Genomic DNA, 24,715 nt, shown 5'->3' with positions numbered 1-24,715 from the left:
TTGGGGGTCTCTTACTCACCTTTGGGTTCTGGGGCAGAGTGTCTGGGCTGTGGTACTGTCTTAACGCAGGTAGACTCAGCGATTCACCTTGGTGGGTCTGGCTTTGCGGCTTTTACAGTATGAGTGAGCTTAGCCACCGAGCGACCTCAAGGGCTATAGGTGGGCTTTAAAAATAGCCAGCACGTGTTCAGAGAATTACTGTCTGCAGTTATATGGACACTTTGGGAAGTCAGAGTTGGTTTTCTGAAAACAGCCACTGTATTACAGGAAGTTGCATTGTCTACCTGTGACCAAGGAGGAAAGTCCTCCATCCCATCTCCCTAGTCCCATACTGTCTCTGTGAATTTCTGCCCTGGCTTCTTCTCTCCAATGTGTGGCATCTGACCAACTCTGTTGCTGCTGGAGATGTCTACTATTGAATTACTTTCTCAGTGTTAACTTGTTGTCTTAGAGCTAAAAGATAATGCAAAATCTATTTTGCATGTGCAGATTTAAAAGTTATATTATTTTAACATATAGGAGTCTAGGAAAAAATGTTAAGTCTTTAAATCATAGATGAGAAGCCATATGTTTCAGTAAGGAGGAAGTTGGAAATGGAGTTAGTAAACATATGTTTAATTACTGGTCTTTCCTTTTATAGATTTTTGCAAAATTATTTAACCACTTAGCTAAAGGAGTTCTTTATAGCATGTGGAGTGGGGTATGATTAAATGTGCAAATGTAATAATATATTTTAAAAGTCTCTGAAATGCAAATGTAATGTCTTTTGGATATAAGGTTCCAGTAGTGCGACTACAAGGAGGGGACAGATTTGAGTGGTGTGAGCATGTCAGATCCCAGCAGAGACCTCAGCCTGCATTGTGTGGAGTTAAGAATAGCCCAGGAGTCAGGGTGTCAAAGCTTCTGTCTGGGCAGGTGGGGTGTCACTCACCAAGATGGGGATACCGTGCTGCAAACTGATGGGGAGTCTAAGCAAGTTGCTGTCTCCACTTTGGCTTCTATTTGGATGTGCCCTTGGGCCATCTGCAGGGTGGTGTCTGGTACATTTGGAAATGTGAGTCAGGAGCTTAGCAGAGGGGGCTAGGCCACAGAAACTCAGGCTTGGGAAATGAATCAGTCAAACCACAGAAACCAACTCTGGCTGATTTAAGCAGAAAAGGAATTTATTGAAAAGATGTTGGGCAGCTTACAGAATCTCTAGGAAGACTTAAGAACCAGGCTCAGAAAACAAATAAGCAAAAAGGGGATTTAGCCGATAGTACCACAGCGAAATTGTCTTGGAAATAACTGCTGGGGACACTGCTGCCCTGCTGGTGTGCTACCTCCTGCCTGCCTTCCTCATGGCATCAGCTCTCGATACCCCGCCTTCTCCCCCAGGCAGATGCAGCAAAGTCTAGGTCATATGCCAGCACTTTAGCTGCAAGCACGGTTAGAAAAACTAGTGCCTGGCATTTTCAGAATCCAGAAGGGGTGACAGAGGGGAAGCTGTGGATGTAGGAAGGAAGCTTAGATGCTGGAGAGCTGAAAAAATGACAATCGTCTTTGTAGGTGGCATCACCCTGTTAGTGTGGGTGAAACACCTGGGGTGGTGTGATGGCTAGAAAGAGTGAGAACAGGGAATGAGCCGAGGGAACAGTAACATGCGAGAGATGAGCAGAGGTAGAGGAGCTGGACAGGAAGATGGGGAGGAGACACCACTGGGGGAGGAGGAAGACTGGGCGAGATTGCCTAGAAACCAAGGGAGGGCACTCCAAGAGAGAGGGGCCTTTGGAGAGGTTCGGTAAGCTCAGGACTTGATGTCACAGTGTGTAACCACTGGTGACCTCAGCAAGGGCCCTTTTTGTAGAGTGAGGGGGCAGGACGCAGAGACAACTGGGGTTGCAGGCAGTGTAGCCGAGGGGCTCCGAATGTGCATTCAGTCCCCATTCAACACCCCAGTGGCTGAGCGGGCTTTGGGAAGTTGTTTGAACCCTCAAAGTTTGTTTCCTTGTGTGTGGAAATAGGATAGTAATAGTATCCACACAAGGTTCTTAGGATTACATGGGAAAATAAAGAGCTGGGCCCAGCTTCTGGAAGCCTGTAAGCGCTCAGTAAGTGGACTTGCTGTCATTGTTACTTTCGCCAGCAGCTTGGATCTGTTGGCAAGACGGTTTTGAAGCAGGTAGGGCACGTCAGAGGTTCTTAGGGGAGAGGGGCATAGGTCTTTAATGTGGTTAAGTGGAGGAGACAGAGCATGGAGGGAGCCCGTGAAGCCCTGGAATTGGCCCGGGTTTCCTCAAGAAAGGGGCTGTAGAGTTGGTCTCTGAGAGAGGGAACATCTCATCCTTGGGTGGTAGGAATGAGGAGAAGGTTGTCTGCAACTTGAGGGACAGATTGGTGTAGAGGACTTTAGTCCTGGCCTCAGGGAGGCCTGACCGTCAGCATGCCAGGCTGCTTTGGATATCCCGCTAGCAGTGGGAGCGCCCCTGACAGGCCGCTATTGGTATTGCTCCAAGGACTTTCCTCTGCTTTGACCTTGCAACCTGAGGCTTTCTGTCATAGAAGAAACTAGGAAAATCATGCCCTACCTAATGGCTTTTCCTCTCCTCTTTGGGAATTTTATAGGGAAAATTACTGGTCTGCCTCCATTGGTAAGTGGTTCTGTGCAGGTTGTTTTCTGGAAAGAGTGGCAGTTCTAACTTAAGTAGACATGCCTGTGTATTTCATATTTTTTCCAATCATACTTCTGGGAAGAATTATTTTTTAATTAAAAGTAAAAGCATAAAACAGCTTGTAGCACTAAGAGTATGATGTAGCATTTTTTGAGTCATTTAGTTATAGAGCTCATTTCAGGAGTCATGCAGCTTACCGAAGGCCCTAAAGCTGGGGACCGTTATGTCACAGGAGTGCTCAGAGCAGCATTAGTTCTCCCTGTTGGTGGGTGCCTGCAGGCTTTGCCCTGGAGGGGCTGGCCTAACTGTGGGTGAGTGTCAGTAAGGGCCCCCCCAGGCGGGGGCTTCCTATGTCTGTGCAGAGATCCCTTCCAGTTTCATTGCATAACCCAAAAGTACTAAATTCCTCCAGGTCCCTGGAAACAGCAGCTGAGTCCTAGAAATACCTGTTTCCTGCTCAGGGCCCAAGGGGGTTAGCAGCGCTCCAATCCTCCATTGGTGGAATCTTCAGGTCCTTCCACTGACATGTCTCTCCTTGATGACCTCAGAGTGTAGGCATTAGCGTTGTTTTGGTGCTGTCTACTTTGTTACCTTTGTGAGGTAGAGGTGGCTTGTGAAGTTGGTGGGCAGCCTTTCCTATTGTTCATGCAACCTTCTTGCCCGCAACCAGTGGTTAAAGGCTTTGTCACATCCTTAAAAAAAACTTTCTTTAAACATATGCTTGTCTCTCCAGGTATTGAAAGAGTTTGCTATAAAAGGCACCTAGCCATAGATACTGGGGCTTCCAGCGACAGATGAAAACCAGCACCTTTAGGAATATGGACACCAACAGCTCCACCCTCCCTGTAGGGGGAGTTTCTCAAAAATGTTTGAAGGTGAAGTTATTTTTCCCCTGTTTGGAAAAGACTACAACAGCCTGTGCAGGCCCTGTTCAGAAACAGTGCAGCATTGTCCAGAAACGTACTAAACCTTCAGGTTTACCTTTAGGAGTTAAGGGTGGTCACAGACTTGTGGCTCATGGAGGCCATGACCAGCATCCGACTGTTCCAGTGTTCGGAGTTCCCACCGCGTGGGGAAGCCTTCTTTGTTAGCTGCAGTGCTGATTGAGGGCAGCCCCCTGCCTGCGGTCTCCTTTCCTCACTGCTCCCATTCGTCTCCTTTGCTTTATGCTCTGCACTCTACCAGTCAGTCAACAGGTTCCCTGTCTAATGCATTTTCCTTGCTCAGAGGGTGGTGTCCAAACGTGGCCTGTGCTTTGCGTAGGCCTTTGCGTCTTCCCTCCTTCCAGTAGCTTTGCTGAGAGCAGCCTCCATTCAGTTTCCGTTCAGGGCAGCTGGTCGCCAGGGCCCTGTGAGGTGTTCCCTCCTTCTGCAGGTAGGTTTCTCCTCTTCTGTCTCTTGAGTTTTGCTTGTTGGCATCTGAGCCTCACCCAGCTTCCTGGACTATACCCTTGAGAGGAGACTGCTTGAGCGGGCCGCCTGCCTCCGTGCAGTGAGGTCCTACTGAATGGCCGGAAGCTGTGAGGCTGGCTCTGAGTCCCTGGGCCCTGCTGCCTGTTCTGGAGAGGCGGCGCATTGCGTTTGGAGAGATGTATTTTGGTCAGATACCATTTGTGAGTGGCCAGAATGGTTGGTTATAGTTAATTCATTTCCGTATCTAAGTTCCTAGTCTGAATGTTTTTAAAGGGTGTGTTGGATATCAGCAGATTTAATTTTCCTAGGAATAGGCGTCTGGGCATCTGAATGCTTTTCTAAGGATTTTGGAGTCATCCCTCCCAGCCCCCTCAATTTGCCCAAGAGGAAACTGAAGCCTTGTGTCACATAGGAATTGAGAACTGGGACCTGATCCAAGGCTTCTTATTTCCAGTGAAATTTCTTTTCTTTTTTTCAAACTGTTTAAAAGTGTCCAAAGTTAAAAAAAAAACATAAAAGAAAAAGTGTTAGGTAATCTGAGGCAAAGATACTCTTTCAAAGTAACGTGTAGAATTCCTTCCACGTGTCCTACAGCTGAGGGCAAGTTCAGCTATTTGCAGAAGCAGGGTGTCTTTAGAACAGGACTGAGAGGGTGTGTGCAACACGGTCCATATGAATAAAGCCCACTCACAGAAGATTACTGTCACTTTTATTTCCTGTGCCTATGCCTATCTCCTTGTCATACAAGCAAAATAGCCCCTGTTTTATTTTTCTCTTTTAATAAAGGACTTTTCCTTATAAATTATTTTGCAGATGGGAAAAGGGTGAACATTAGAAATATGTGGCATAAATGTCTAATTTATTTTATAAAATGCATGTTTATTTTATGCCAGATGTGGGGACTTATAAGAATGAAAGAGGCTAGGTGGACTTTGACATTAATAATAATCATATTATTTAGGATTCAAATGTGAGGAGGTTAATCTGACTTTTGAGAGAAAGGGGGAAAGGTAGGAAATTTTATGGCTGTACCTCTTGATGCTTTAAGTTACTTAGTTGAAGTTGCCAATTTACAAAGGAAATCTTTGGCATCTTCAGACACAATGTAATTTCTTAGTGGCACTACTTGAGGAATTGTTGATAATCTGAGGTTGACTAAACTTTGGTGGTTTGCTGCTTTTTTCCCCTTTTCAGTCTTTTAAACAAATACTTGAGGGCCTAAGTGTGTGTGTGTTTTCCTTCCAGGTCAATGCTTATGTCTGAAATGGGTTTAAATCATAAAGTGATATTAAATCTTGTAACTTGATCTAGTTTCTAAATTGTAAAGTCAAGCTGAGCTCAATCTGATGAATGAGAAGGATGACTCCGTTCTATGACTTTTAGGAAAATACTGACAGTTTTATTTCTCCATTGTGAGGTTGAAATACAGTTTCCTTTGAATTTAGAGTAGTGCTGGCCATTTCTAGTTAGCTTAGATTGGACCTTAAATGTCTGGTTTTTGTTGGGTTTGTGAAACTTCCTGATTGTAGGATTTAAAGACCTGTTATGATACGAGATGGCCCAGGTTTATGTTTCATTTGTTCTATTCAGAGATAATTACCACTACCCCATTTGGGACTCTTGAATCCAGAGGTCGGCTCTGACTCCAGACTCAGTTGGCTCTTCCATCTGTTCTCATTGCTTTTCTTGTTAGATGAGAGTCACCCTCTCAGTAACACGATCTAATGTTCTTTGCGCTTAACTGTGCCAGGCATGAGGCAAAGGCATTATTACCTCATTTCAACCTCATGATAACTATTAGGTAGATTTTTTGTCATCTTCATTTTATTAGATCATAAGGCTGGGACTTTTGAAAAGTTAAGTGACTGACCTACTCAGGACTAAAAAGAGATGGCCTTGGGTCTGGAATCCAGGCTGGTCTGATCTCTGGAGTCCCAGTCCTCACCCAGCAGGCTGAATTGCCTTGGTGCCTTTGGTGGGTCGTGCAAACTTGGATCGGCCTAAACTCCATACCAGCTTCGTGTTTCTGACCTGGACAGATTTACATTGGAATTTTGGCTCTGCCTCTTAGTAGCTATGTGATGTTGTGTGAATTACTTAAATTCTCCAAATCTCTTCATTCAGAAATTGTGTGTGAAATCTGGTGCTAAATCTACTTCTTTCAGTACACAAGACAGAAAGATGACTGTCATTAATTATTTTATGTATTACTTGCACAGTAGCCTGACTTTTCTAAGATAATTTTTGGCGTGGAAAGTTGTCTGTTTTCTTCTTCTCCTGGAATGCTGAGTCCTGGCCAGCTCTGTCTGGAGTGGGGTGGTTGTGGTGTATCTGCTGTTGGCACCTCTTTGTGTCTGTCACTTCCTGTGGCTCTTCAAAACATTGCTGGAGGCTGCTGGTGTGGTAGTGGGCTTTCTTGCAGGCAAGTCACAGAGTTAGTCCTGGCCTTTTAGGGTTTGAGGGAACCCAGTAGGCAGCATGCATGCCTCTTTCCTGCCCAAGCTCAGCATGGTGGAGGGGTTGGCAGGAGTTAGGCAGATGGAGACTGCACTGTGCCCTCATATGAATGGAAAGCTGAGATGGAGATAAAAGAAAGGAGATACAAGTAGAAGAAAACAGAGAAAAGATTCTTGGGAGAAAGAATGGAAGAAGAGGGGCTTACATAGAGGCAGAAAAGTAGAGGGAGGAAGAAAGATTGCAGCCAGGATTCTTCCTATGAGAGGGTTTTGGAAGGGGTTGTCTGGTCTCTGTATTGTTTGCACCTTCAAGAAAAATGGGAGAGGGACTTACTGAAGGTCACAAAGCTTCTGTTGGCCAGCACATTTGAAACTCAAATGTCCATTCCTGGATCAGACTATGAACCATGCTTGGTGGAAGGCCGCTTGGTGGGAAAAGAAAATTGTATTTGGGAAAGCTTGCTTTGGCCTTTGAAAACAGTTTATACGTGTTGCATTTAGGAGCTTCTCCAGTTACATGTTTTTGGATGATATGGCTTTTAAAATGTCATGTGACAGCATTGTATTCTATATACATATATGAAATATATGTATATAGAATCCATATGTTTTTGTATTTTATCTTTAAATAAATTTGTCTATATATTATGCCATAGCTTATGTTTCTTCTTTTATGTGTATCCTTAATATCTTTTTTGGTATGTTAATTTGTGGCTTTTGATTCTGAAGGAAAATGAAATCATAATAATGACTAACAACTGTTGAAATTGTGACCTGTCATGTGAAATTTTATGTGATCATTTTTCTTCAAAATACAGACTTGGTGATGGGTGAGCCTTCTGGCTATGCTTCACATCCTTTCCCTGTTAGAGGCCAAAGCTCCCTCCTTCTCTGCCCCCTCTTCCACCCACCTTATTTATGAAAACAGTCATGTTATTTGAATTCATCCAGAAATCAAGCCCATTAAAAATTAAATCCATCGCCATTTTGTCTGTGTTTTGAATACAAAGTTACCATAATCTAAGTATCAAATTGTTAATAGCTGTAGAATTATATTAGACTTCTCATCAATATTAACATTTAAAACCTAGTTCAGACTCATTTATAACAGAGTGAAATTTTATCTCATGCATTGAGAGTCACTGGCCTCAGTACATCCTCTTAGTTCAGTGTTCAGATTTTAAATCCACAACAAAAATTAATCTGTCTTGTCTTTTCTTTTTCAGCTTCTCAGACAAACTATTCAGTGGAAAGGGCTTACATTTCCAGCCATCAGTTCTAGATTTTGGAATTCAGTGAGTAACTTTTCTTTATGGTTTCTAATGATGTATTTTATTTGCTTTCAGGATGTCTTATATATATATGTGTATGATGTCAATAAAATTTTAAGTATATTAATAATATAAGGGATATTGATCCTAGGACTTGCTAAAAGGAATATTTTTGTGAAAAGGAGAGTTGTTTCAGCCATTTCTTTAGTTTTTAATAAGTATACCTTGTAACATTTTATAGTGATTGACATTTAGTAAGAAGTCAAATGTTAGGTCCTTATTTTTCTGAAACAAATTAGCTTCTTCTATAAATGAAAAGCTCTAAATACTGATGGTTCCTGAATTCATTTCATAACTCTTTTTTACTGTTTGCCCTCCTTTGGGACTCAAAATTTCACTGTACAAATGTTAGTTATTATGATTAAGGCTTTGGAAACAAGTGGGGAAGACAGCATATAAACTGTAATTATTTACAGTATATCGTGTTAAGAATAGAAGATGAAGGCAGTTGTGATACAAGTATTGTTTGAGGGTCTAATCTGGGACCTGGGAGAAATTAAGGAAGAGAAGGGTGAAGCTATGCAGAAGCAGAACTTGGCTGTGATGAAGTTTGAAAGTTAAAGTCTTAAACTCGTTGGATGCCAAATATTGCAGCACTGGGTAGAGATAATTTCAGATTAGTAGAGTTTTAAGGGTAGAAGTGAAAGTGTGTTTTAAATGTAAAAGCTGTGCTTGTTTTAAGCAGCCTGGAACATCACTTCAGTTTTGTGGAGAGCTTTTTTGAGTTACAAGAAAAATATGCGAATGCAATAACCGTGGTGATAGAAGAGCATCTGGCATGAGTTAGTGGTGGTCTCCTGGTGTGCCCTACTATTCATCTGCATTTCCTTTCCATTTCCCTCTGGTCCTCAAAAGATTAGAGCTGCATTGAAGGAGAAGGAATTTTAAATTTAAAAATACCTTTTTGAGGTTTTAAAGGAGATTCTGTAAAAGGAAGAAGAGACGAAGTGTGAAGGAAGCTTGCTGACTTGACAAGATACTAGGTGTCTGCTGTTTTTGTTTTTGAATTTTTGTATTTTTACTCTTAGGTAAGGACATTTTATTAGAAGCTGAATTTATGAGAAAACCTCCCTGATTGTAAATTCTGAAGGTGCACTTGGCTTTTGTGAGAAGTCATTATCATAAGAAATTTTAATGCAGGACCTACATTAAAGAGTGTATATTATAGTTTGGTAGATGTAGTAAGGTGGATAGTAGTAAGCACAGTTAGATTAAGATAACAATTCCAGCTCATTGGATGCTGGCTGTCTGTATTTATTCTTCAGTAACATAAAAATCCTATAATCAGTGTACATGTATGTATGTATATGTTAGCTACATTAGCTGTTTACATCATTTGCTGGTCCAGAGAGCTGAAAGCAAATTTAAAAAATAAAAATGTTTAAGGTTTTTGACTTGAAAAAGTTACTGATTCTTAGTCTTGAATCACCTTTGGATGATTCAGTGATGTTTATGTAGTACTTTTAGTACTGTCAAAGCACAACCATGTCTCTTGTCATTGAGTTCTATATCAATCCTGGAAGGACAGGTGTCATCTGAATGTGTGTATCATTTTCCAATATCTCTCTATTTGAGCATGTACTATAAATGCTCATATATTTGTTGCTGAAGAGTAATGCAGTTTGCCCAAGGTCATTTCACTAGAAATGACAGAATAAATCTGATTTCTAAGCCAGCATACACCATACTTTGTTTCTTATTACTGAGATCTAGGATATGATTATGGTAATAAACTGTTTTTGCTGAAATTTAAAAAAATCTCAACAAGAACAAACTGTAGTTTGAATAGGGCACTTTAAAAATTAGTTGTTTTACTGTACTTCTGACAAATGGCATAATTTATGGGTATTCAATTAAAACTTAAACCAGAGAGTTCTCCTGATTCTTCATTGCCCTTGTTCAGTTTTTGCTGTTTATTTTTGACGTTGACCTTGGATAAACCCCATCCCTTTTCATAGCTTTGGTTTCCTTCTAGGATGTAGAGTCAGCATCATGTGTACAGAGATGCCCTCTGCTTACTTCTTAGGGTTTATTGTAAGGGTTAATATTGTGCTGGTCCTGAGATTAATCATTCATAAGAGATTTTAATGATTTTTTTGTACCATTAAATTAAGAGTGTCTTCCAGTTGTCACTAGTTAAAGCAAATTCTTATCCTCGTAACACTTTTAAAAATAGAATTAAAAAAAAAAGAATAAAAATAGCACAGCCGTAGCTAGGTTATAGCCAGCATGCCGCTTTAGGGCTGGTGAGATCTGGTGCGTGCAGCCACTGAACTCGGCAGTATGGCGGTTTTACAGTCTCATTTTCTAATGTGTTTCTCAGGGAGGCATTTGTATCTCAGAAACTAAAAATCTTGTCTTCCAGTTATATGAATGGGATATAAAGCTTTGAGGATAAGTATTAATAACTTTGCTGGCTGATTCATATGATTCACCTAAAACCATGGAAGGTCCTTATTTATTTAATTGAGAGAAGAGGCCAGTGGGAGCCCAGTACTTCTGAGGTCAGGCTTTCTGAGGTGACCCTTTGTGCTGTGGTAGTATAAAACAGTTTTAGTTGTATTATTTAAGAACACTCTAAAAATCAGGTTTTTAATCACATGGGTGATATTTTTTTATTTTTATTTTTATCTTTTATTTTGATATTGTTAATGTACAATTACTTGAACAACATTATGGCTACAAGACTCCCCACTATCAAGTCCCCCCACATACCCCATTACAGGCACTGTTCATCTGCATAGGAAGATGCTATAGAATCACTACCTGTCTTCTCTGTATATACTGCCCTTCCCGTGTCCCCCCTGCTACATCATGTGTGCCAATCATAATGCCCCCTTTTCCCCCTTATTCTCTTCCTTCCCACCCATCCTCCCCAGTCCCTTTTCACATAGGTGATATTTTATTTGTAACTGGCTGTAAGGACTTTTTAAAAATACACATTGGACATATAAAAACTTCAATTAAGACTTGTGATTAGAACTAGGAAAAGCTAGGAGAAGAATTCCAAGGATTCAACGCTGGTAATACAGTATGTTGGAAATCCCATTGTATGTAAGAGAAACAACATACAATTCATTTTTCCTGAACCATACATTTTTAGTATCAGAGAAATCAAAATAAAATCAGAGAAATACAAACATAATGTAGATGAGTTTTTGCTGAAGCTAGTGTAGTTTTATTTCTAGTCCGTTCTAGTGAGAGCTGAATATTTGGGTCTCTGCCACCAGGTGTGTTAAAAGTGGAGTAAAGTTTCAGTGAAATTTTTGCCAGCTCTCTATTACAATGTGATTTAACCAGAGCGAATCGGTAGGAGTGACAGTTAAGTGATTAGAGGGCTCCCTGCAGGTAACTCCTGCCCTCCTGTGCTTCCTTTGTGAGAGCCATCCTCGTAGGTGGACAGCACATCCAGAAAGAGAAGAATCGACATGGTACCTTCCTCAGTAGTTAGGGTGTTGCTGTAGAGCAGACAGTCTTTTTCAGAAATTCATGGCAAGTTTTGAAATTATAAAACTTTTTGTGTGTGCATACTTGTGGAGGGAGGAGCCAAAGGTTTCATCAGTTTTCTAATAGACTCATGATTTAAGTGGATAAGAACCACTTCTAGAAAGTGTTGTAGAGTTTTCATTTTTCTCATATGAAATGGTCTTTAGCAACAATTAACGTTTAACTTTTCTAAGGTTTACTAAAGTCTCTTTGCAAGTTGAAATCCATTTCCCCCCAAAGCCCAAAATTTGTGACTCAGAAAACAAACACAAAGAAAATTGGGTTTTTCTATGAGTATTATTTCTTATCTAAACATATTTTCATTTCAATTAGAGACCCAAGTTAGAGAAGTGCCTAGTTTCCACTGTGCTTTTTTTGCAAGCATCTAATAGCCTAGATGGATTGAATTCTTTGAACACAAAAAGCGGTGGGGGTGCTACTGTGGGTTGGCATAAGTCTTGCGAAAGAAAGGATTTCTTTTTTAGATTTTTAACTGTTGTGGATTACATGTTTCACTAATAATTTAAGATTTGGTAATTGTTGCTTTTAACTTTGTAATGAACATCAAGCTTTCTTGGTTTAAAGTAGTATGGATAGATGGATGAATGGGTGGATGTATGAATGGATTTGGGTTTAAAGTATATGTATGTTTGGATATATGTATGTATTTATGGATGGATAGTTATATTTATAACCACACAACACAGTACCTTTTCTCCCTGTTCCCCTCCTAGATTCCTGGGACACCCTTCAGCACAGATTCTCTATGCTTATAACCCTAGCAGGGAGAGTGAGGTTGTGGTGAATTCAGTGTTTACAGCTGCCAGACATTTCCATGTGCCTCCTGTTCATTGCAGGGTAAGTGTTGATGTCCTCTTGGAAACTATGCTGGGGCAGGCTGCCAGGTTTTTTTGCTTTCTTTGGCATGAAGTTTTTTCTTTCTGCTCCCTGTCTCCCCTTTTCTGCTACCCAAACTCTTTCCTTCTGTGTGTTTGCTTTAGTATTTTATTTTTGAGTTGTTCATATTCATAATTTTGGTGCCTGTTGAAATCTACATGGAAGAAAAGGTTTAAGGAATCTCAACTAGGTAGTAATATTTGTATACTCAGTATGTCTTTTTCATGAATAAAGAAATTCAGTTTTGTTTATCTTGAAATGACTACAAATGCTGAAGCATTTACCAACTAATACGAGTTTATAGTTGTGATTTCTTCACCTGACAAACCTACCAAGATAAATAGGACTGCTTTCTAAATGTAGGACCCAGGCATAGTGAATGGGCCTTTATAAGGTAAGTTTGCACTGTAACACAGAGCTCAAAACCCTTGTCTCCTAACAGTTTAAATTTCAGTGTTCTAACTTTTAATGAGGATCCCAATAACTGGTAGATTTTCTTTCTTTCTTTTGTTTGTTCACTTACTTATGTCTACCTGATGCACTTTTTAAAAAATACTGAGACACTAAGGTAATGGTATAGGGGGGAGCCCACTGTTTTGTTCATGATAATCTACCCAGTTAAACACTGTCCCTGGCTTTAAGTATCAGCATGTTTGTACTTCAGTGGTTCACTTTATTTACGTAGAGCTAGAACTGTGTAATGTAAAGGCCACTGAATGCATGGATATGGAAGAGGAAGGGAGAGGAAAGATGTGAGTCACGTGACTCCAATGGGAAGTGAAAGGATATGGCAAACTCTCTTGCCCCAAGTCTGTGGTATGTTCTTTGATACATTCTCTTTGATTGTTGGATGTTGATCCATTTGGGAAATCTCAGGGATTCATGATACTGATAAGTCGAAGGTACAGAATATGCAAACATCTGTTAACAAAAGTTGTCAAAAAGGAAAACTGAAAGACAGTTCTTCAGAGGGGACCAATTCCTAATGGCTAATTAGATACCTTTCTTTCAGGTAATTCCAGCAATGGGGAAAACCTCCTTCAGAATTATTTTCTTACCTACTGAAGAAGGAAGCATTGAAAGTTCTTTATTTATTAATACCTCCTCATACGGAGTTCTTTCCTATCATGTAAGTAACTTTTTCTTTTTGTCACATGATCTGGTTGTTGACTTAATGAAGAGTTTTGGGTATTTTAAAAAAGACTTTTAGAAATGTTGACACCTTGTTTATGTTACTAAAATATAACAGTTAATGATGTTCCTTACACTCACAAGCTTTCCCCTGTCTTTTGCTTCCCGGCCACGTGGTTGGCCATCTTCAGTACCCTGCGCAGAGCTGTGGCTCTCACTGGGTATCTTTGAAGTGTATTGGAACAAAACAGAAATATACCATACAGTTTCCTAGTATAAAATACAGCAGGCATTCAAAATTTCCGGCCCTCATCTCACAAATAGTCCAAGGAGAAGGAGCTGTAAAGGTAGCCTCCAGGGATTTAGCATCCTCCCCTCCTGGGATCAGGAGTATTTGTGATCAGGTCATGGATTGCATCTTAGCTTACTATTCATATCAAGGTCTAGGGATGGAGTGTGAAGAACATTTTGTTGTTCACAAACATAGTTAGGAATCTTTATCTTAAGTGGTATCTGTGACATTTTTAATAGGATGTGGTATCAAGTAATTTAAGAGCCAAGATCTGACATTTTTGTGGTTAATTCTTACTGGATTCCATTAAACATGTGGTCCCCTATCAGAAAACTTGTCTATTTCTGAAAACAGTTGCTATAATGAGCTTAATTCAGCAACTCTTGTTACTTTTTCGGTAGACAAAGATAAGGTAATTGGATGAATAGAGTCTGGAAGGCCAAGGTGATGGCTACAGATCAGAGCTCACAGTGGAGTAATTGTCTTTCTTTTCCTGCAGGTATCTGGAATTGGTACTCGCAGAGTCTCTACAGAAGGGTCTGCAAAGCCGCTACCAAATGCTTATTTTCTGCTTCCACAGGTCCAGAGCATTCAGCTTTCACAAACACAGGTAATTTTAATAGTGGATTTATTTTGAGTAAACACCAGCCTTTGAAGCCTTCTAAATTTATGTATGTTTTGTACATAAAGAGCCCTTTTTGCACATGATTTTACTGTTTTCTGCTTTTTTGACAAAATTGTAATGCATGTAGAAATAATATATATGAAGTGTCAGTGGAATCCATATACTTCTGTTTAATAGCTGAATGGTCCATGGTATTGATATTTCATAGTTTGCTTAATCCAATTGAAATGTTACCTGCTTATTATTATTATTATTATTATCATTAGGCCATCTACATATTTTGTAAATTCTTTATTTCCCTTTTGGATTATTTCCCTGTTTCCTTGTGGTATATTTCATAAAGCAGGATTCTGTAGTTAAAGACTGTGACCCATTTTATAGAGCTTGTTAAATCTTGCCAGGTTGCTTTTCAGGAAGACAGAACCTCTGTGGTCACTAGTAATGATATTTCTCCAGGAATGTCTTACTATCTTCCCCTCTCCCTGCTTCCACCTCTGCCTGAGTGTGGCTTAATAGAAAGAAAGAGTTTTGATGTTTTAGAGGGTGTATATTGATACCTTAACATTCTTGTAACTTGCATTTCTTTACCCGGTTTGGCCATTTGTCCCCTTTGATTGTCTGTATTTTCTTGTAACTACAGATGACTTTTGAAATTGAAAAAACTCTTGAACCAATATATCGGTATTACTTATGTTACCACCTTACCTACCCTTTCTTTTGGATTAATGAATGAAGAACAGCGCTTAGAATTTTTCATCAGTCACAGCAGTACCTGGGTCTTTCCTCCCCGCAGCAGTCGGAGGAGCCACTGCTGTGGGTCTGGCACTGGTCTAACTCTGTACCATGGAGCTTACCTTCCAGTGAGGGAAGCAGACAAAATGAATCTACCCGTAATGTAACGTCTAGGCGCTTTGTGACCACATAGAGAATTCTTAGGGATTTTTAATATTAGTTTCATTTTTATAAAATTGAATAGCCCCTCCCAAGTTTTTAAGGAATATTTCTTTTAACTTGCAAATTTGGATTTGGCTTAAATCCCAAGACCAGTGGGGATGTATGGAAAGGTTTTAAAGCAGGAGACTGCTGCGATCTGAGTTGTATTTCTGTAGGGGGCCGAGAGTGCTAGAGTAAGTTTCACTTGCACGTGTTGGCAGCATGGGTGTTGTTGTGTGAACATTTTTAGCCTCATCCCAGGGCTGTCCTTCAGCAAAAGGAGGACAGCTGAGAATGGCCAGGTTTCTCTGGTAACTGAGATTGGGAGCTTTGAGTGCCAAATGCCCTATGAGTGGTGATAGAAGTATTGAAACAGAGACAGGTGTTCAGATTACCTTAGTTAATGGGTTAATTTAAGGATACGTGGGATTAAGGGAGAGAAACTGACCATGGGGCCTCCCAGAGAGGCTTGCACGAGACCTTGTAGCAAGAGCTGGCATGTTGTTTCATCCGCTCCACTTAGCAGATCCTGTGTACTGGCCCTGATGTGCCCTGCCCTTCCTTGCATCCAGGCCATTGTCACCCCTCTCCTTGGCTACTGGAGCCCCTTAATTGATCTGCTGGCAGCTACCTGGGCCTTTTCTAGTCCCTTTCCCAAAAATGTAAGTTGGACATTAGTCACCTGCCTAACACCTTCCATTGCCTTCCCATAGGGCTCAGGGTTTTACCAGATCCTCAGCATGGCCGGAAGGCCTTTCACGGCTGGCTGTGCACAGTCTTCACTGTCTGCACGCATCTCTGTTGCTCTCTGCATTACACTCACACCACCTTCCTTTGCTTGCTCACACAGCCAGCTCCCATCTTGCCTCAGGTCCTTTGCTTCTGCAGCTTCCTCAGCTCGCCTCCCCCAACCTTTCCCTGTACTAAGCCTATTTCATCTTAACTTTTTCAACTCAAGCTTGAGTTCTTCATAGAATCTTGCCATCTCTCTCCATTATAGTTCAGGTCCTTTGTTGAACTGGTGTACACTGTGTTCCTTTCCCGGTAGAGGACTTATCCGCATTAAATAATCACATGCCCCATACTTTGATGACTTAGCCACTCTTTCCTTCCCTCCATGCAAGTCATGCCCCAGGGAAGCAGGGCCTATTGATTTGGCTCTCCAGGGCATTCCCTGTGCCCAGCCCAGAGCCTGGAGTAGGAGGGGCCCAGTGAATACTGGCTGAGTGAATTACGGGCCCCCAGGTAGATCTATTGCTCTCCCCACAAGAGTGGTTTCTGTTGCTTCCTGCTCTGTGGCTCACCTTGGTGGTGACTTAGCTTTTCTTGGTCTTTGTTTCTGCTTTAGTTGATACCGAGCTCTTCATAGTTTCACAGTTCAGTTTCTTTCTTTTTTTTTTGCATTTTAATTTATTTTTAACTGCTTTATTGGTTATAATTCGCATACTACAAAATTCACCCATTTAAAATGTATGATTCAGTGGTTTTTAGTATATTCACAGAGTTGTGCAACCAATACCACTATCAAATTTTAGTAACAGTTCATGGCCCCAGTTCCTGGCAACCACTACTCTCATTTCTCTTTCTGTAGATTTCTATACATTCTGAACATTTCATGTAAATGAAATATGTGGTCTTTTGGGATTGTCTTCTTTTACTTAGCAGAATGCTTTCAAACTTCATTCATGTCAGTCTTTTATTCCTTTTTATTGCTAAATAATAAGCCATTGTATGGACATACCAGATTTTGCTTAACCATTTATCAATCTGGACTTTTGAGTTTCTACTTTTTGGCTGTTATCAACAGTGTTGTTATGAATATTCATGTACAAATTTGTGTGGATATATGTTTCCTATTCTCTTGACTGTATATATAGAGTGGAAATTTGCTGAGTGACATGGTAATTATATGTTAAACATTTTGACATTTTATGTTAAACTATTTTCTAAAATGGTTGTATTACTTTACAGTTTCATCAGCAATATAAGGATTCCAGTTTATCTACAACTTGACCAACATTTGTTATTTTGTGTTTTTGTTTTTAATAATCATCCTATTGAGTGTGAAGTGGTAGTTCATTGTGGTTTTGATTTACATTTCCCTAATGACTGATGACTTTGAACACCTTTTCATGTGTGTGTTAGTCATTTGTATCTTCCCTGGAGAAGTGTCTATTGAAATCTTTTGCCCATTTTTAAATATGGTTGTCTTTTTATTGTTGACATTAAGGATCCTTTATATATTCTAGCCAATAGACCTCTATCAGGTATGTGATTTGATTTTCAAATATTTTCTTCCATTCTGTTGATTGTCTCAATTTTTTTTCTTTTTGGTCTCTCCTGTCTTTTCATATTCTTAATCGTGTCCTTTGAAGCACAAATGCTTTCAATTTTGATGAAGTCCAGTTTACTTATTTTTTCTTTTTGTCACTTACATTTTCAGTGTCATATATGAAAAAGTCCAACTCTACTAGGATTTACCTTCTATGTTTTCTTCCAAGAGTTTTCAAGTTTATCTCTTTATTAGGTCATTGACCCATTTTGACTTCATTTTAGTGTAGAGTATGAACAAGGTATCCGAATTTATTCTTTTGCATGTGGACAACCAGTAGTTGTAGTACCAGTTGTTGAAAAGACAGTTCTTTACCTATTGTCTTGCTTTGGCATCCTTTTTGACTTTCTTTGCTTTGACTCCAGTCCCAGTTGTAGATTCTCTCCTTCATTTCTCAGGTATACTGGGATCTGTACCTAAGTAACTTCCTAAGGCTGCCCCTGCTGGGCATAGTTCTCCCCACATTGGTCAGTTGACAAATAGTTACTGAACATCACTTCTTGATTGTTTGGATAAATGATAAGTAAGCAAACACAACCCAGTGTACTACTTCTGTGATATGATAATATACATTTCAGTTTTTAGATAAAACTCAAATTGTTTGGCTAATCTTTTGTTAGAAACCAGTATTTAAAGATCTAAATATCAAACAAACATCTCTTAAAAGGCAATTATTTTAATTCCTTTTATTTTTATTATGATTCAGAAAAAGGAGTTTTAAAGCATTTTTCAAGGCTTACGATACTTAAAAACCTTCAAAATTCAGACTTAAGAAATAATTATGGCATTCCTCAGAAGAAAACCTTGAAGTTTCTGCATTTAAACCACATACATCTATGTGTTTGTATAGTCTTTGAAATGGCTATAGGATTGCCAATAATTTTTTTTTATCAGAGAGGCATATCTTTATTTTGATACCCTATCTATCCAAGCTTTCTGGTTCATGTTTTTGATCAAGAAACCCATCATCTGGGGTGGGTGCTGAGTTCAGGTCGGCTCACCTCAAAAAAGGACAGAGGATATGGTAGTACTCAGAGTCACCTCTTCTCCAATTTAGAGCTGGAAGGTATATATATCTGGTAGAAAGCTAGGAGTGAGAAGGTTTAGGCAGAAGTTAATATGTGTTGACTTATCTCCTTAAATCTCATGAAGAGAAATAACTTTACAGGCATACCTCAGATATTACTAGTTCAGTTTCCAGACCACCACAGTAAAGTGAATATTGCAATAAAGTGAGTCAAATGAATTTTTTGGTTTCCTAGTACATATAAAAGTTTTGTGCCCACTATACTGTAGTCTATAAAATGTGCAGTAGCGTTATGTCTAAAAAAATGCATACCTTAATTAAAAAATACTCTGTTGCTAAAAAATGCTTATCATCATCTTAGCTTTTAGCAAGTTGTAATTTTTTTGCTAGTGAAGGGTATTGCCTTGATGTTGATGGCTGCTGACTGATCAGGGTGTTGTTGCTGAAGGCTGGGTGACTGTGGCAATTTGTGAAAATTAAACAATGAAGTCTGCCACATTGATGCACGCTTGCATGAGCAATTTCTCTGTATCATGCGCTGCTGTTTGATAGCATTTTGCCCACAGTAAAACTTCTTTCAAAATTAGAGTCAGTCCTCTCAAACCCTACCCACTGCTTTATCGACTAAGTTTATGGAATATTCTAAATCCTTTGTTGTCATTTTAACAATGTTTGTAGCATCTTCACAAGGAGAAGATTCCATCTCAAAACCACTTTCTTTGCTCATGCATAAGGAGCAACTCATCCATTCAAGTTGTAAAGTGAGATTGTAGCAATTCAGTCACATCTTCAGGCCCCACTAATTCTAGTTCTCTTGCTCTTTCCACCACATTTGGATTTACCTTCTATGTTTTCTTCCAAGAGTTTTCAAGTTTATCTCTTTATTAGGTCATTGACCCATTTTGACTTCATTTTAGTGTAGAGTATGAACAAGGTATCCGAAGTCTTGAACCCCTCAAAGTCATTCATGAGGGTTGGAATCAACTTCTTCCAGATCTTTGCTGATGTTGGCATTTTGACCTCTTCCAGTGAATTATGAATTTTCTTAATGGCATCTAGAATGGTAAATCCTTTCCAGAAGGTTTTCAATTTACCTTGCCCAGAACCATCAGAGGAATCAGTATCTATGTCAGCTAAAGCCTTACAAAATGTATTTCTTAAATAATTAAGACTTGAGAATGGAAATTACTCCTTGGTCTATGAGCTGTGAATGGATTTTTGTTAGTGGGCGTGAAAACAACAATCTCATTTTCCATCTCTGTCAAGAGCTCTTTGGTGACTAGGTACATTGTCAATGAGAGTTATATTGCAAAAGCCATCTTTTTTTCTGAGCAATAGTTCTCAATAGTGGGTTTAAGATATTCAGTAAACCATGTTGTAAACAGATGTGCTGTCATCCGGGCTTTGTTCTATTGAAGGAGCACTGGCAGAGTAGATCTAGAAGTAGCTTTGAAGCTTTAAAGCCAGGAATTGACTTCTTTTTAGCTATGAAAGTCCTTGATGGCATCTTCTTCCAAGATAAGGCTGTTTCATCTATATTGAAAATCTGTTGTGTGGGGTAGCCACATTCATTAAATATCTTAGCTAATCGTCTGGATAACTTGCTGTAGCTTCTACACTTGCTGCGTCATCTGCACTTTTATGTTATGGAGATGGCTTCTTTCCCTAAACCTCACGAACCAACCTTTGTTAGCTGCAAACTTTTCTTCTGCAGGTTCCACACTTCTCTCAGAGAAATCATAGAATTGAAGGGATTTAGGGCTTTGTTCTGTATTAGGCTTTGGCTTAAGGGAATATTGTGCCTGGTTTGATCTTCTATCCAGACCATTCAAACTTTCTCCAGATCAGCAATAAGGCTTTTTGATTTCTTGCCATTCATGTGTTCACTGGAGTGGCACTTCTCATTTCCTTCAATGACTTTTCCTTTGCATTCATGACTTGGCTGTTTGGCACAAGAGGCCTAGCTTTTGGTTATCTCTGCTTTCTACATGCCTCCCTCACTAAGCTTAGTCATTTTCAGCTTTTGATTTAAAGTGAAATATCAGTTTTACTCTTCCTTTCACTTAAACACTTAGAGACCATTGTAGGGTTATTAATTGGCCTAATTTTAATATTATTGTGTCTTAGGGAATAGAGAAGCTCAGGGAGAGAGATGGGGTAATGGTGAATGGTGGAGCAATCAGAACATACATTTATCAATTGTTTACCATCTTATATGGGCACTGTTTATGGCATCCCAGAACAATTAAAATAGTAACATCAAAGATCACTGATCACAGATCACTGTGACATATATACTAATAATGAAAAACCTGTCATACTTTGAATATGTTAGTGAACTATTGTGATAGTTACCCAAATGTGACACAGATATGAAGTGAGCATGCTATTAGAAAAATGGTTCTGATAGATTTGCTGAGTGCAGAGCTGCCACAGACCTTCAATTTGCAAAAAACAGTGTCTGTGAAGTGCAATAAAGTAAAGTGCAATAAAACAAAATTGTGCCTATATATATATATATGTATTTATTTATTTTATTTTATTTTATTTTATTTTGGTATCATTAATCTACAATTACATGAAGAACATTATGTTTACTAGACTCCCCCCTTCACCAAGTCCCCCCCACATACCCCTTCATAGTCACTGTCCATCAGCGTAGTAAGATGCTGTAAAATCACTAGTCTTCTCTGTGTTGCACAAAACTGTGCCTATATTTTGTTTAGAAATAAAGTTTGAAGTTGAGAGTAGAAATAGATTTGCTTTATGTGAGTCCATTGAATCATTATAAGAAAGTCAAGACTGTGGTGATAATAACAATTCAGAAGTATTTTCACTCAAATGATAGGGCCACATAATTTTTAGACTTTTTTGTGTGAATGGGTGAAAAGTATAGTTTCTTTAATATGTTCAGGCCTACCTTACTTATGGGTCTTATAGAGTTGGATTTTAGTATAATTCACTGAGTCTTTAAAAAAAAGTTATCTGGCCTAAACATTAAAAAGACTTGCCCTGGAGAATGCCCAAGTATAAATGGTGTGGACTGTGAAGACTCCAAAATGTGCGGTGCTGCTCACCTCTCCCAAGCTGTGAAATGCTGATCAGAGAAGGAGAAACAGCAGGATATTTTGTATAACTATGAGCCTGCATCCAAAAATGGCAGATGTGCATGATGTGCTCCCTAAGGATTTTTAAGATGGCCATAAGCTACTGTTTGAAAATTTGAAAGAAACTTGAGTTGTCAGAATGATCACAGCAGACACCAGATATTTTGCTGCTGCAAGCGCAACAAAACTCCATCATGAGAAATTAAATCCGAAACAGTCAGGACACAGGTGCGTCCCTTTGTGCAGTGCTGTGAGATACAGGACCCGAAATACTTACGCAGTTGCTTCCCCTCTAACTAAGACATAAAGAAGCTGCACTGGGTTCTGGCCACGAACCGGGATGGTTGGAGGCTGATGCTGCCGAACAGTGCCTGCTCAGCACCTAAGTGCTCAGGATGAAAGCCGGTCAGGCCAGTGTCCCACTGAACAGCAGCTCCGTGGGGCAGACATCTTCATTTTGTTCACTGACCAGTACCTTGTAGGTGCTCAATTAATACGAATAGGCATAAATACATGGAAGTTGTTATTCTCATACATCCAGAGATGAAAAGGGAAAATCAAGTAAAATTGTAAAGTACAAAAATATACATTGTTGTAAGGAGGCTTTAGAGAGATTGCTTGAAAAAGGTATATAATAATGTTATTAAGGGGGAGCTAGGGCTACACAAGGGGCATTCTCACACCTTCAGGTCAAGTTGCAAGAGTATGAATTGTTTTTCCCCTGTGCTGTACATTATATCACCAGGATTTACTACTTGATAACTAGAAATTTGTACCTTTTGACCACTATCACCCATTTCACCCACCCTGCATCCCTGCCTCTGACAGCCACCAGCCTGTTCTCTCTATCTGTAAGTTTGGTTTTAATTTTTAGACTCCACAAATAAGTGATATCACATGGTATTTGTTTTCTTCAGTGTTTTTTCTTCTTCTGAGAGTGTGTGTGTGCAAGCTGAGGGGTTCTCTCTGCCACAGTATCATTGTGTAATGGAGAGATTATTTCTGGGTATTCTGTGTTATATCTAATACATGTCAGACCCACTGGTACAGTGGGTCTCAGTGAGAACAGCAGCTTTTGTTGCAGTCCTGCTGTCACTTGGCATCTGGACTCTTTCCCCCGGCTTCCTCCGCTCCAGGCCATGTGTCACACCACTGCTGGTGATGTCGTTTTCAACAGAACTGCTCAGTATTTCCCCACTCACTGTCTTAGCTGGGTCCCCCGTGGGGTGCAGGCAGAGTCCAAGCACCTTGGTGTCCTGGCCTTTCCTCACGTGGGGCCCAGAGTTCCCCCATTCCTCTCTCTCATCTCTGCCCTCATAAACCTCTCTTCATTGCCAGAACATGCCATCCCTTTTGAAACAGGCTTACCATCAGACACTTTTACTCCTTTGAACTCTCATTATCACTCCAGTTCTGTCCTTGGAGGTCAAGTTCAGGCATCACCAGCTCCGGAGCCTCTGGGCTCCTGGCACATCTGTGCTCTGGAGCCCATGGCCCTTGGTTCAAAGCCTTCCATGCCGTCTCCCTTCCCTGCTCTTCCACTAGGCTGTCTGGGACAGGGCCTGTCTCTCTGTCATTTTTTAAATCTCAACATGAATTTACTGTGTAGTGCACTGAGGGTGCTCGGAGTTTTCAACAGCTAGGTGGGGCAGCGAGCTGAGATCCCCAAATAGCATGTCTGTCCCTTGTGGCATCTCAGACTCGTCTGACTTCACCTTTTCACTGCATCAACCAGTTTGACCTTCAGTAGATTTACTACCAGGACAGGTGGCAATATTCTTATTTTAGAACTTGTAGAATAGACTTAGAGTTTAAGTTACTTGGTGGAGGTTGAGAGCAGAGCCAGTTCAGCGTGCCTTAAAAATTTTCCATATGTGTATGGAGTGTCATAAAGAATTTCATGTCCATTGACTCAGTAATTCATTATTCTAGAGAAATACATGCAAATAAAATGTGTTTTTTCGCATCATTTTTATAATGGCAAAAAATAGTAGAAGCAGTTTAAGTCTCAACAGTAGAAAAAGGATTTCATAAATTTGCCCTTATCAATATAGTAGAGTATTAAGCAGTTCCTTCCACCACTTACAATGCTGAAGTCAGTATATCTGACAAGTGAATGGTAGAATATAAGCTAGACTGTATGATTGTAACTATAAAATAAATGGTGGGATATAACATGTAAACATAGTTGTGTTAGGCTTAGAAAAAGTAAGAGAATTTATTTTTTAATGTTCTCTTCAGTGCCATTTTGGATAAACAATTGAGATTTGAAGAGTGTTTCAGTGATTTATTTGAGCAAAACAATATTTGAAATTGATATTGTCTCAGAATCTGGCATATAGGGTCGTTACAGCAATAGATTTGTCTCAGAGATTTAAAAGAACTTACCATTATTAGAATCATTGTAAAATAATGTTTATTGTTAAAAATGGAATAATGCAACACAGGAAAACCAGAGAGGTTTTCAAGTTACAGGAAAACCCCTAATACAAATTCCCACCCCATAAAGGGGAGTGTGTGAATGTTCTCACATAGTATCATATTATTGAATTGTCTCAAAGGGAGATGGTGAGTGTAAGAAATTATAATTCAATTATTAGAAAACACAGGGAACCAGGGAAGTGAAAAATTGGAAGGAAGCCACAAGACCACAGTCAGACTCAGCAAAGGTACCCGGGATTGTTGACTGTTTTGTCATCTCGGATCAGTGTTTTTTCTTCTTCTGAGAGTGTGTGTGTGCAAGCTGAGGGGTTCTCTCTGCCACAGTATCATTGTGTAATGGAGAGATTATTTCTGGGTATTCTGTGTTATATCTAATACATGTCAGACCAGGAGTTCCTAACCTTTTAAGACTGGTACAGCGTTTGCTTTTGGAGTGTGATGTCTGGCCCTTGTGCCTGCCTGGCCCGGACAGGTGTTGGGCCAGGGCCGCACTGCCAGGCCTGGGTGGAGCTGTGCCTGCTGGTGGCGGGAGGTCAGGTTGTTTTCCTGCGACTTGCCTCCCGAGGTGCTGATCCGTCAGTCCAATGTGGCAA

At 39.9% G+C, this 24,715-nt stretch overlaps 1 protein-coding gene across 6 annotated transcripts in view; it reads left to right on the top strand.

Moving 5' to 3' along the window:
• The window catches only part of TMEM131L (transmembrane 131 like), a 157,708-nt gene that overhangs the window by 60,167 nt on the left and 72,826 nt on the right, over positions 1-24,715 (top strand). For 5 of the 6 annotated variants that reach the window (XM_073232560.1, XM_073232562.1, XM_073232563.1 and 2 more), the window contains exons 4-7: positions 7,746-7,814; positions 12,071-12,194; positions 13,246-13,362; positions 14,156-14,266. In XM_073232560.1, the coding sequence (XP_073088661.1) occupies positions 7,746-7,814; positions 12,071-12,194; positions 13,246-13,362; positions 14,156-14,266 (421 nt within the window). Of the gene's footprint in view, positions 1-3,407; positions 3,527-7,745; positions 7,815-12,070; positions 12,195-13,245; positions 13,363-14,155; positions 14,267-24,715 lie in introns of those variants that run through there. The other variant, XM_073232564.1, reaches the window with a different exon arrangement.

Source organism: Manis javanica, chromosome 3 (genome assembly GCF_040802235.1).
Source record: "Manis javanica isolate MJ-LG chromosome 3, MJ_LKY, whole genome shotgun sequence".
In the NCBI taxonomy this organism is placed as follows: Eukaryota; Metazoa; Chordata; class Mammalia; order Pholidota; family Manidae; genus Manis; species Manis javanica.
The sequence above is the reverse complement of the archived record's forward strand: the minus strand, read 5'-3'. Positions and strand labels throughout refer to the sequence as shown.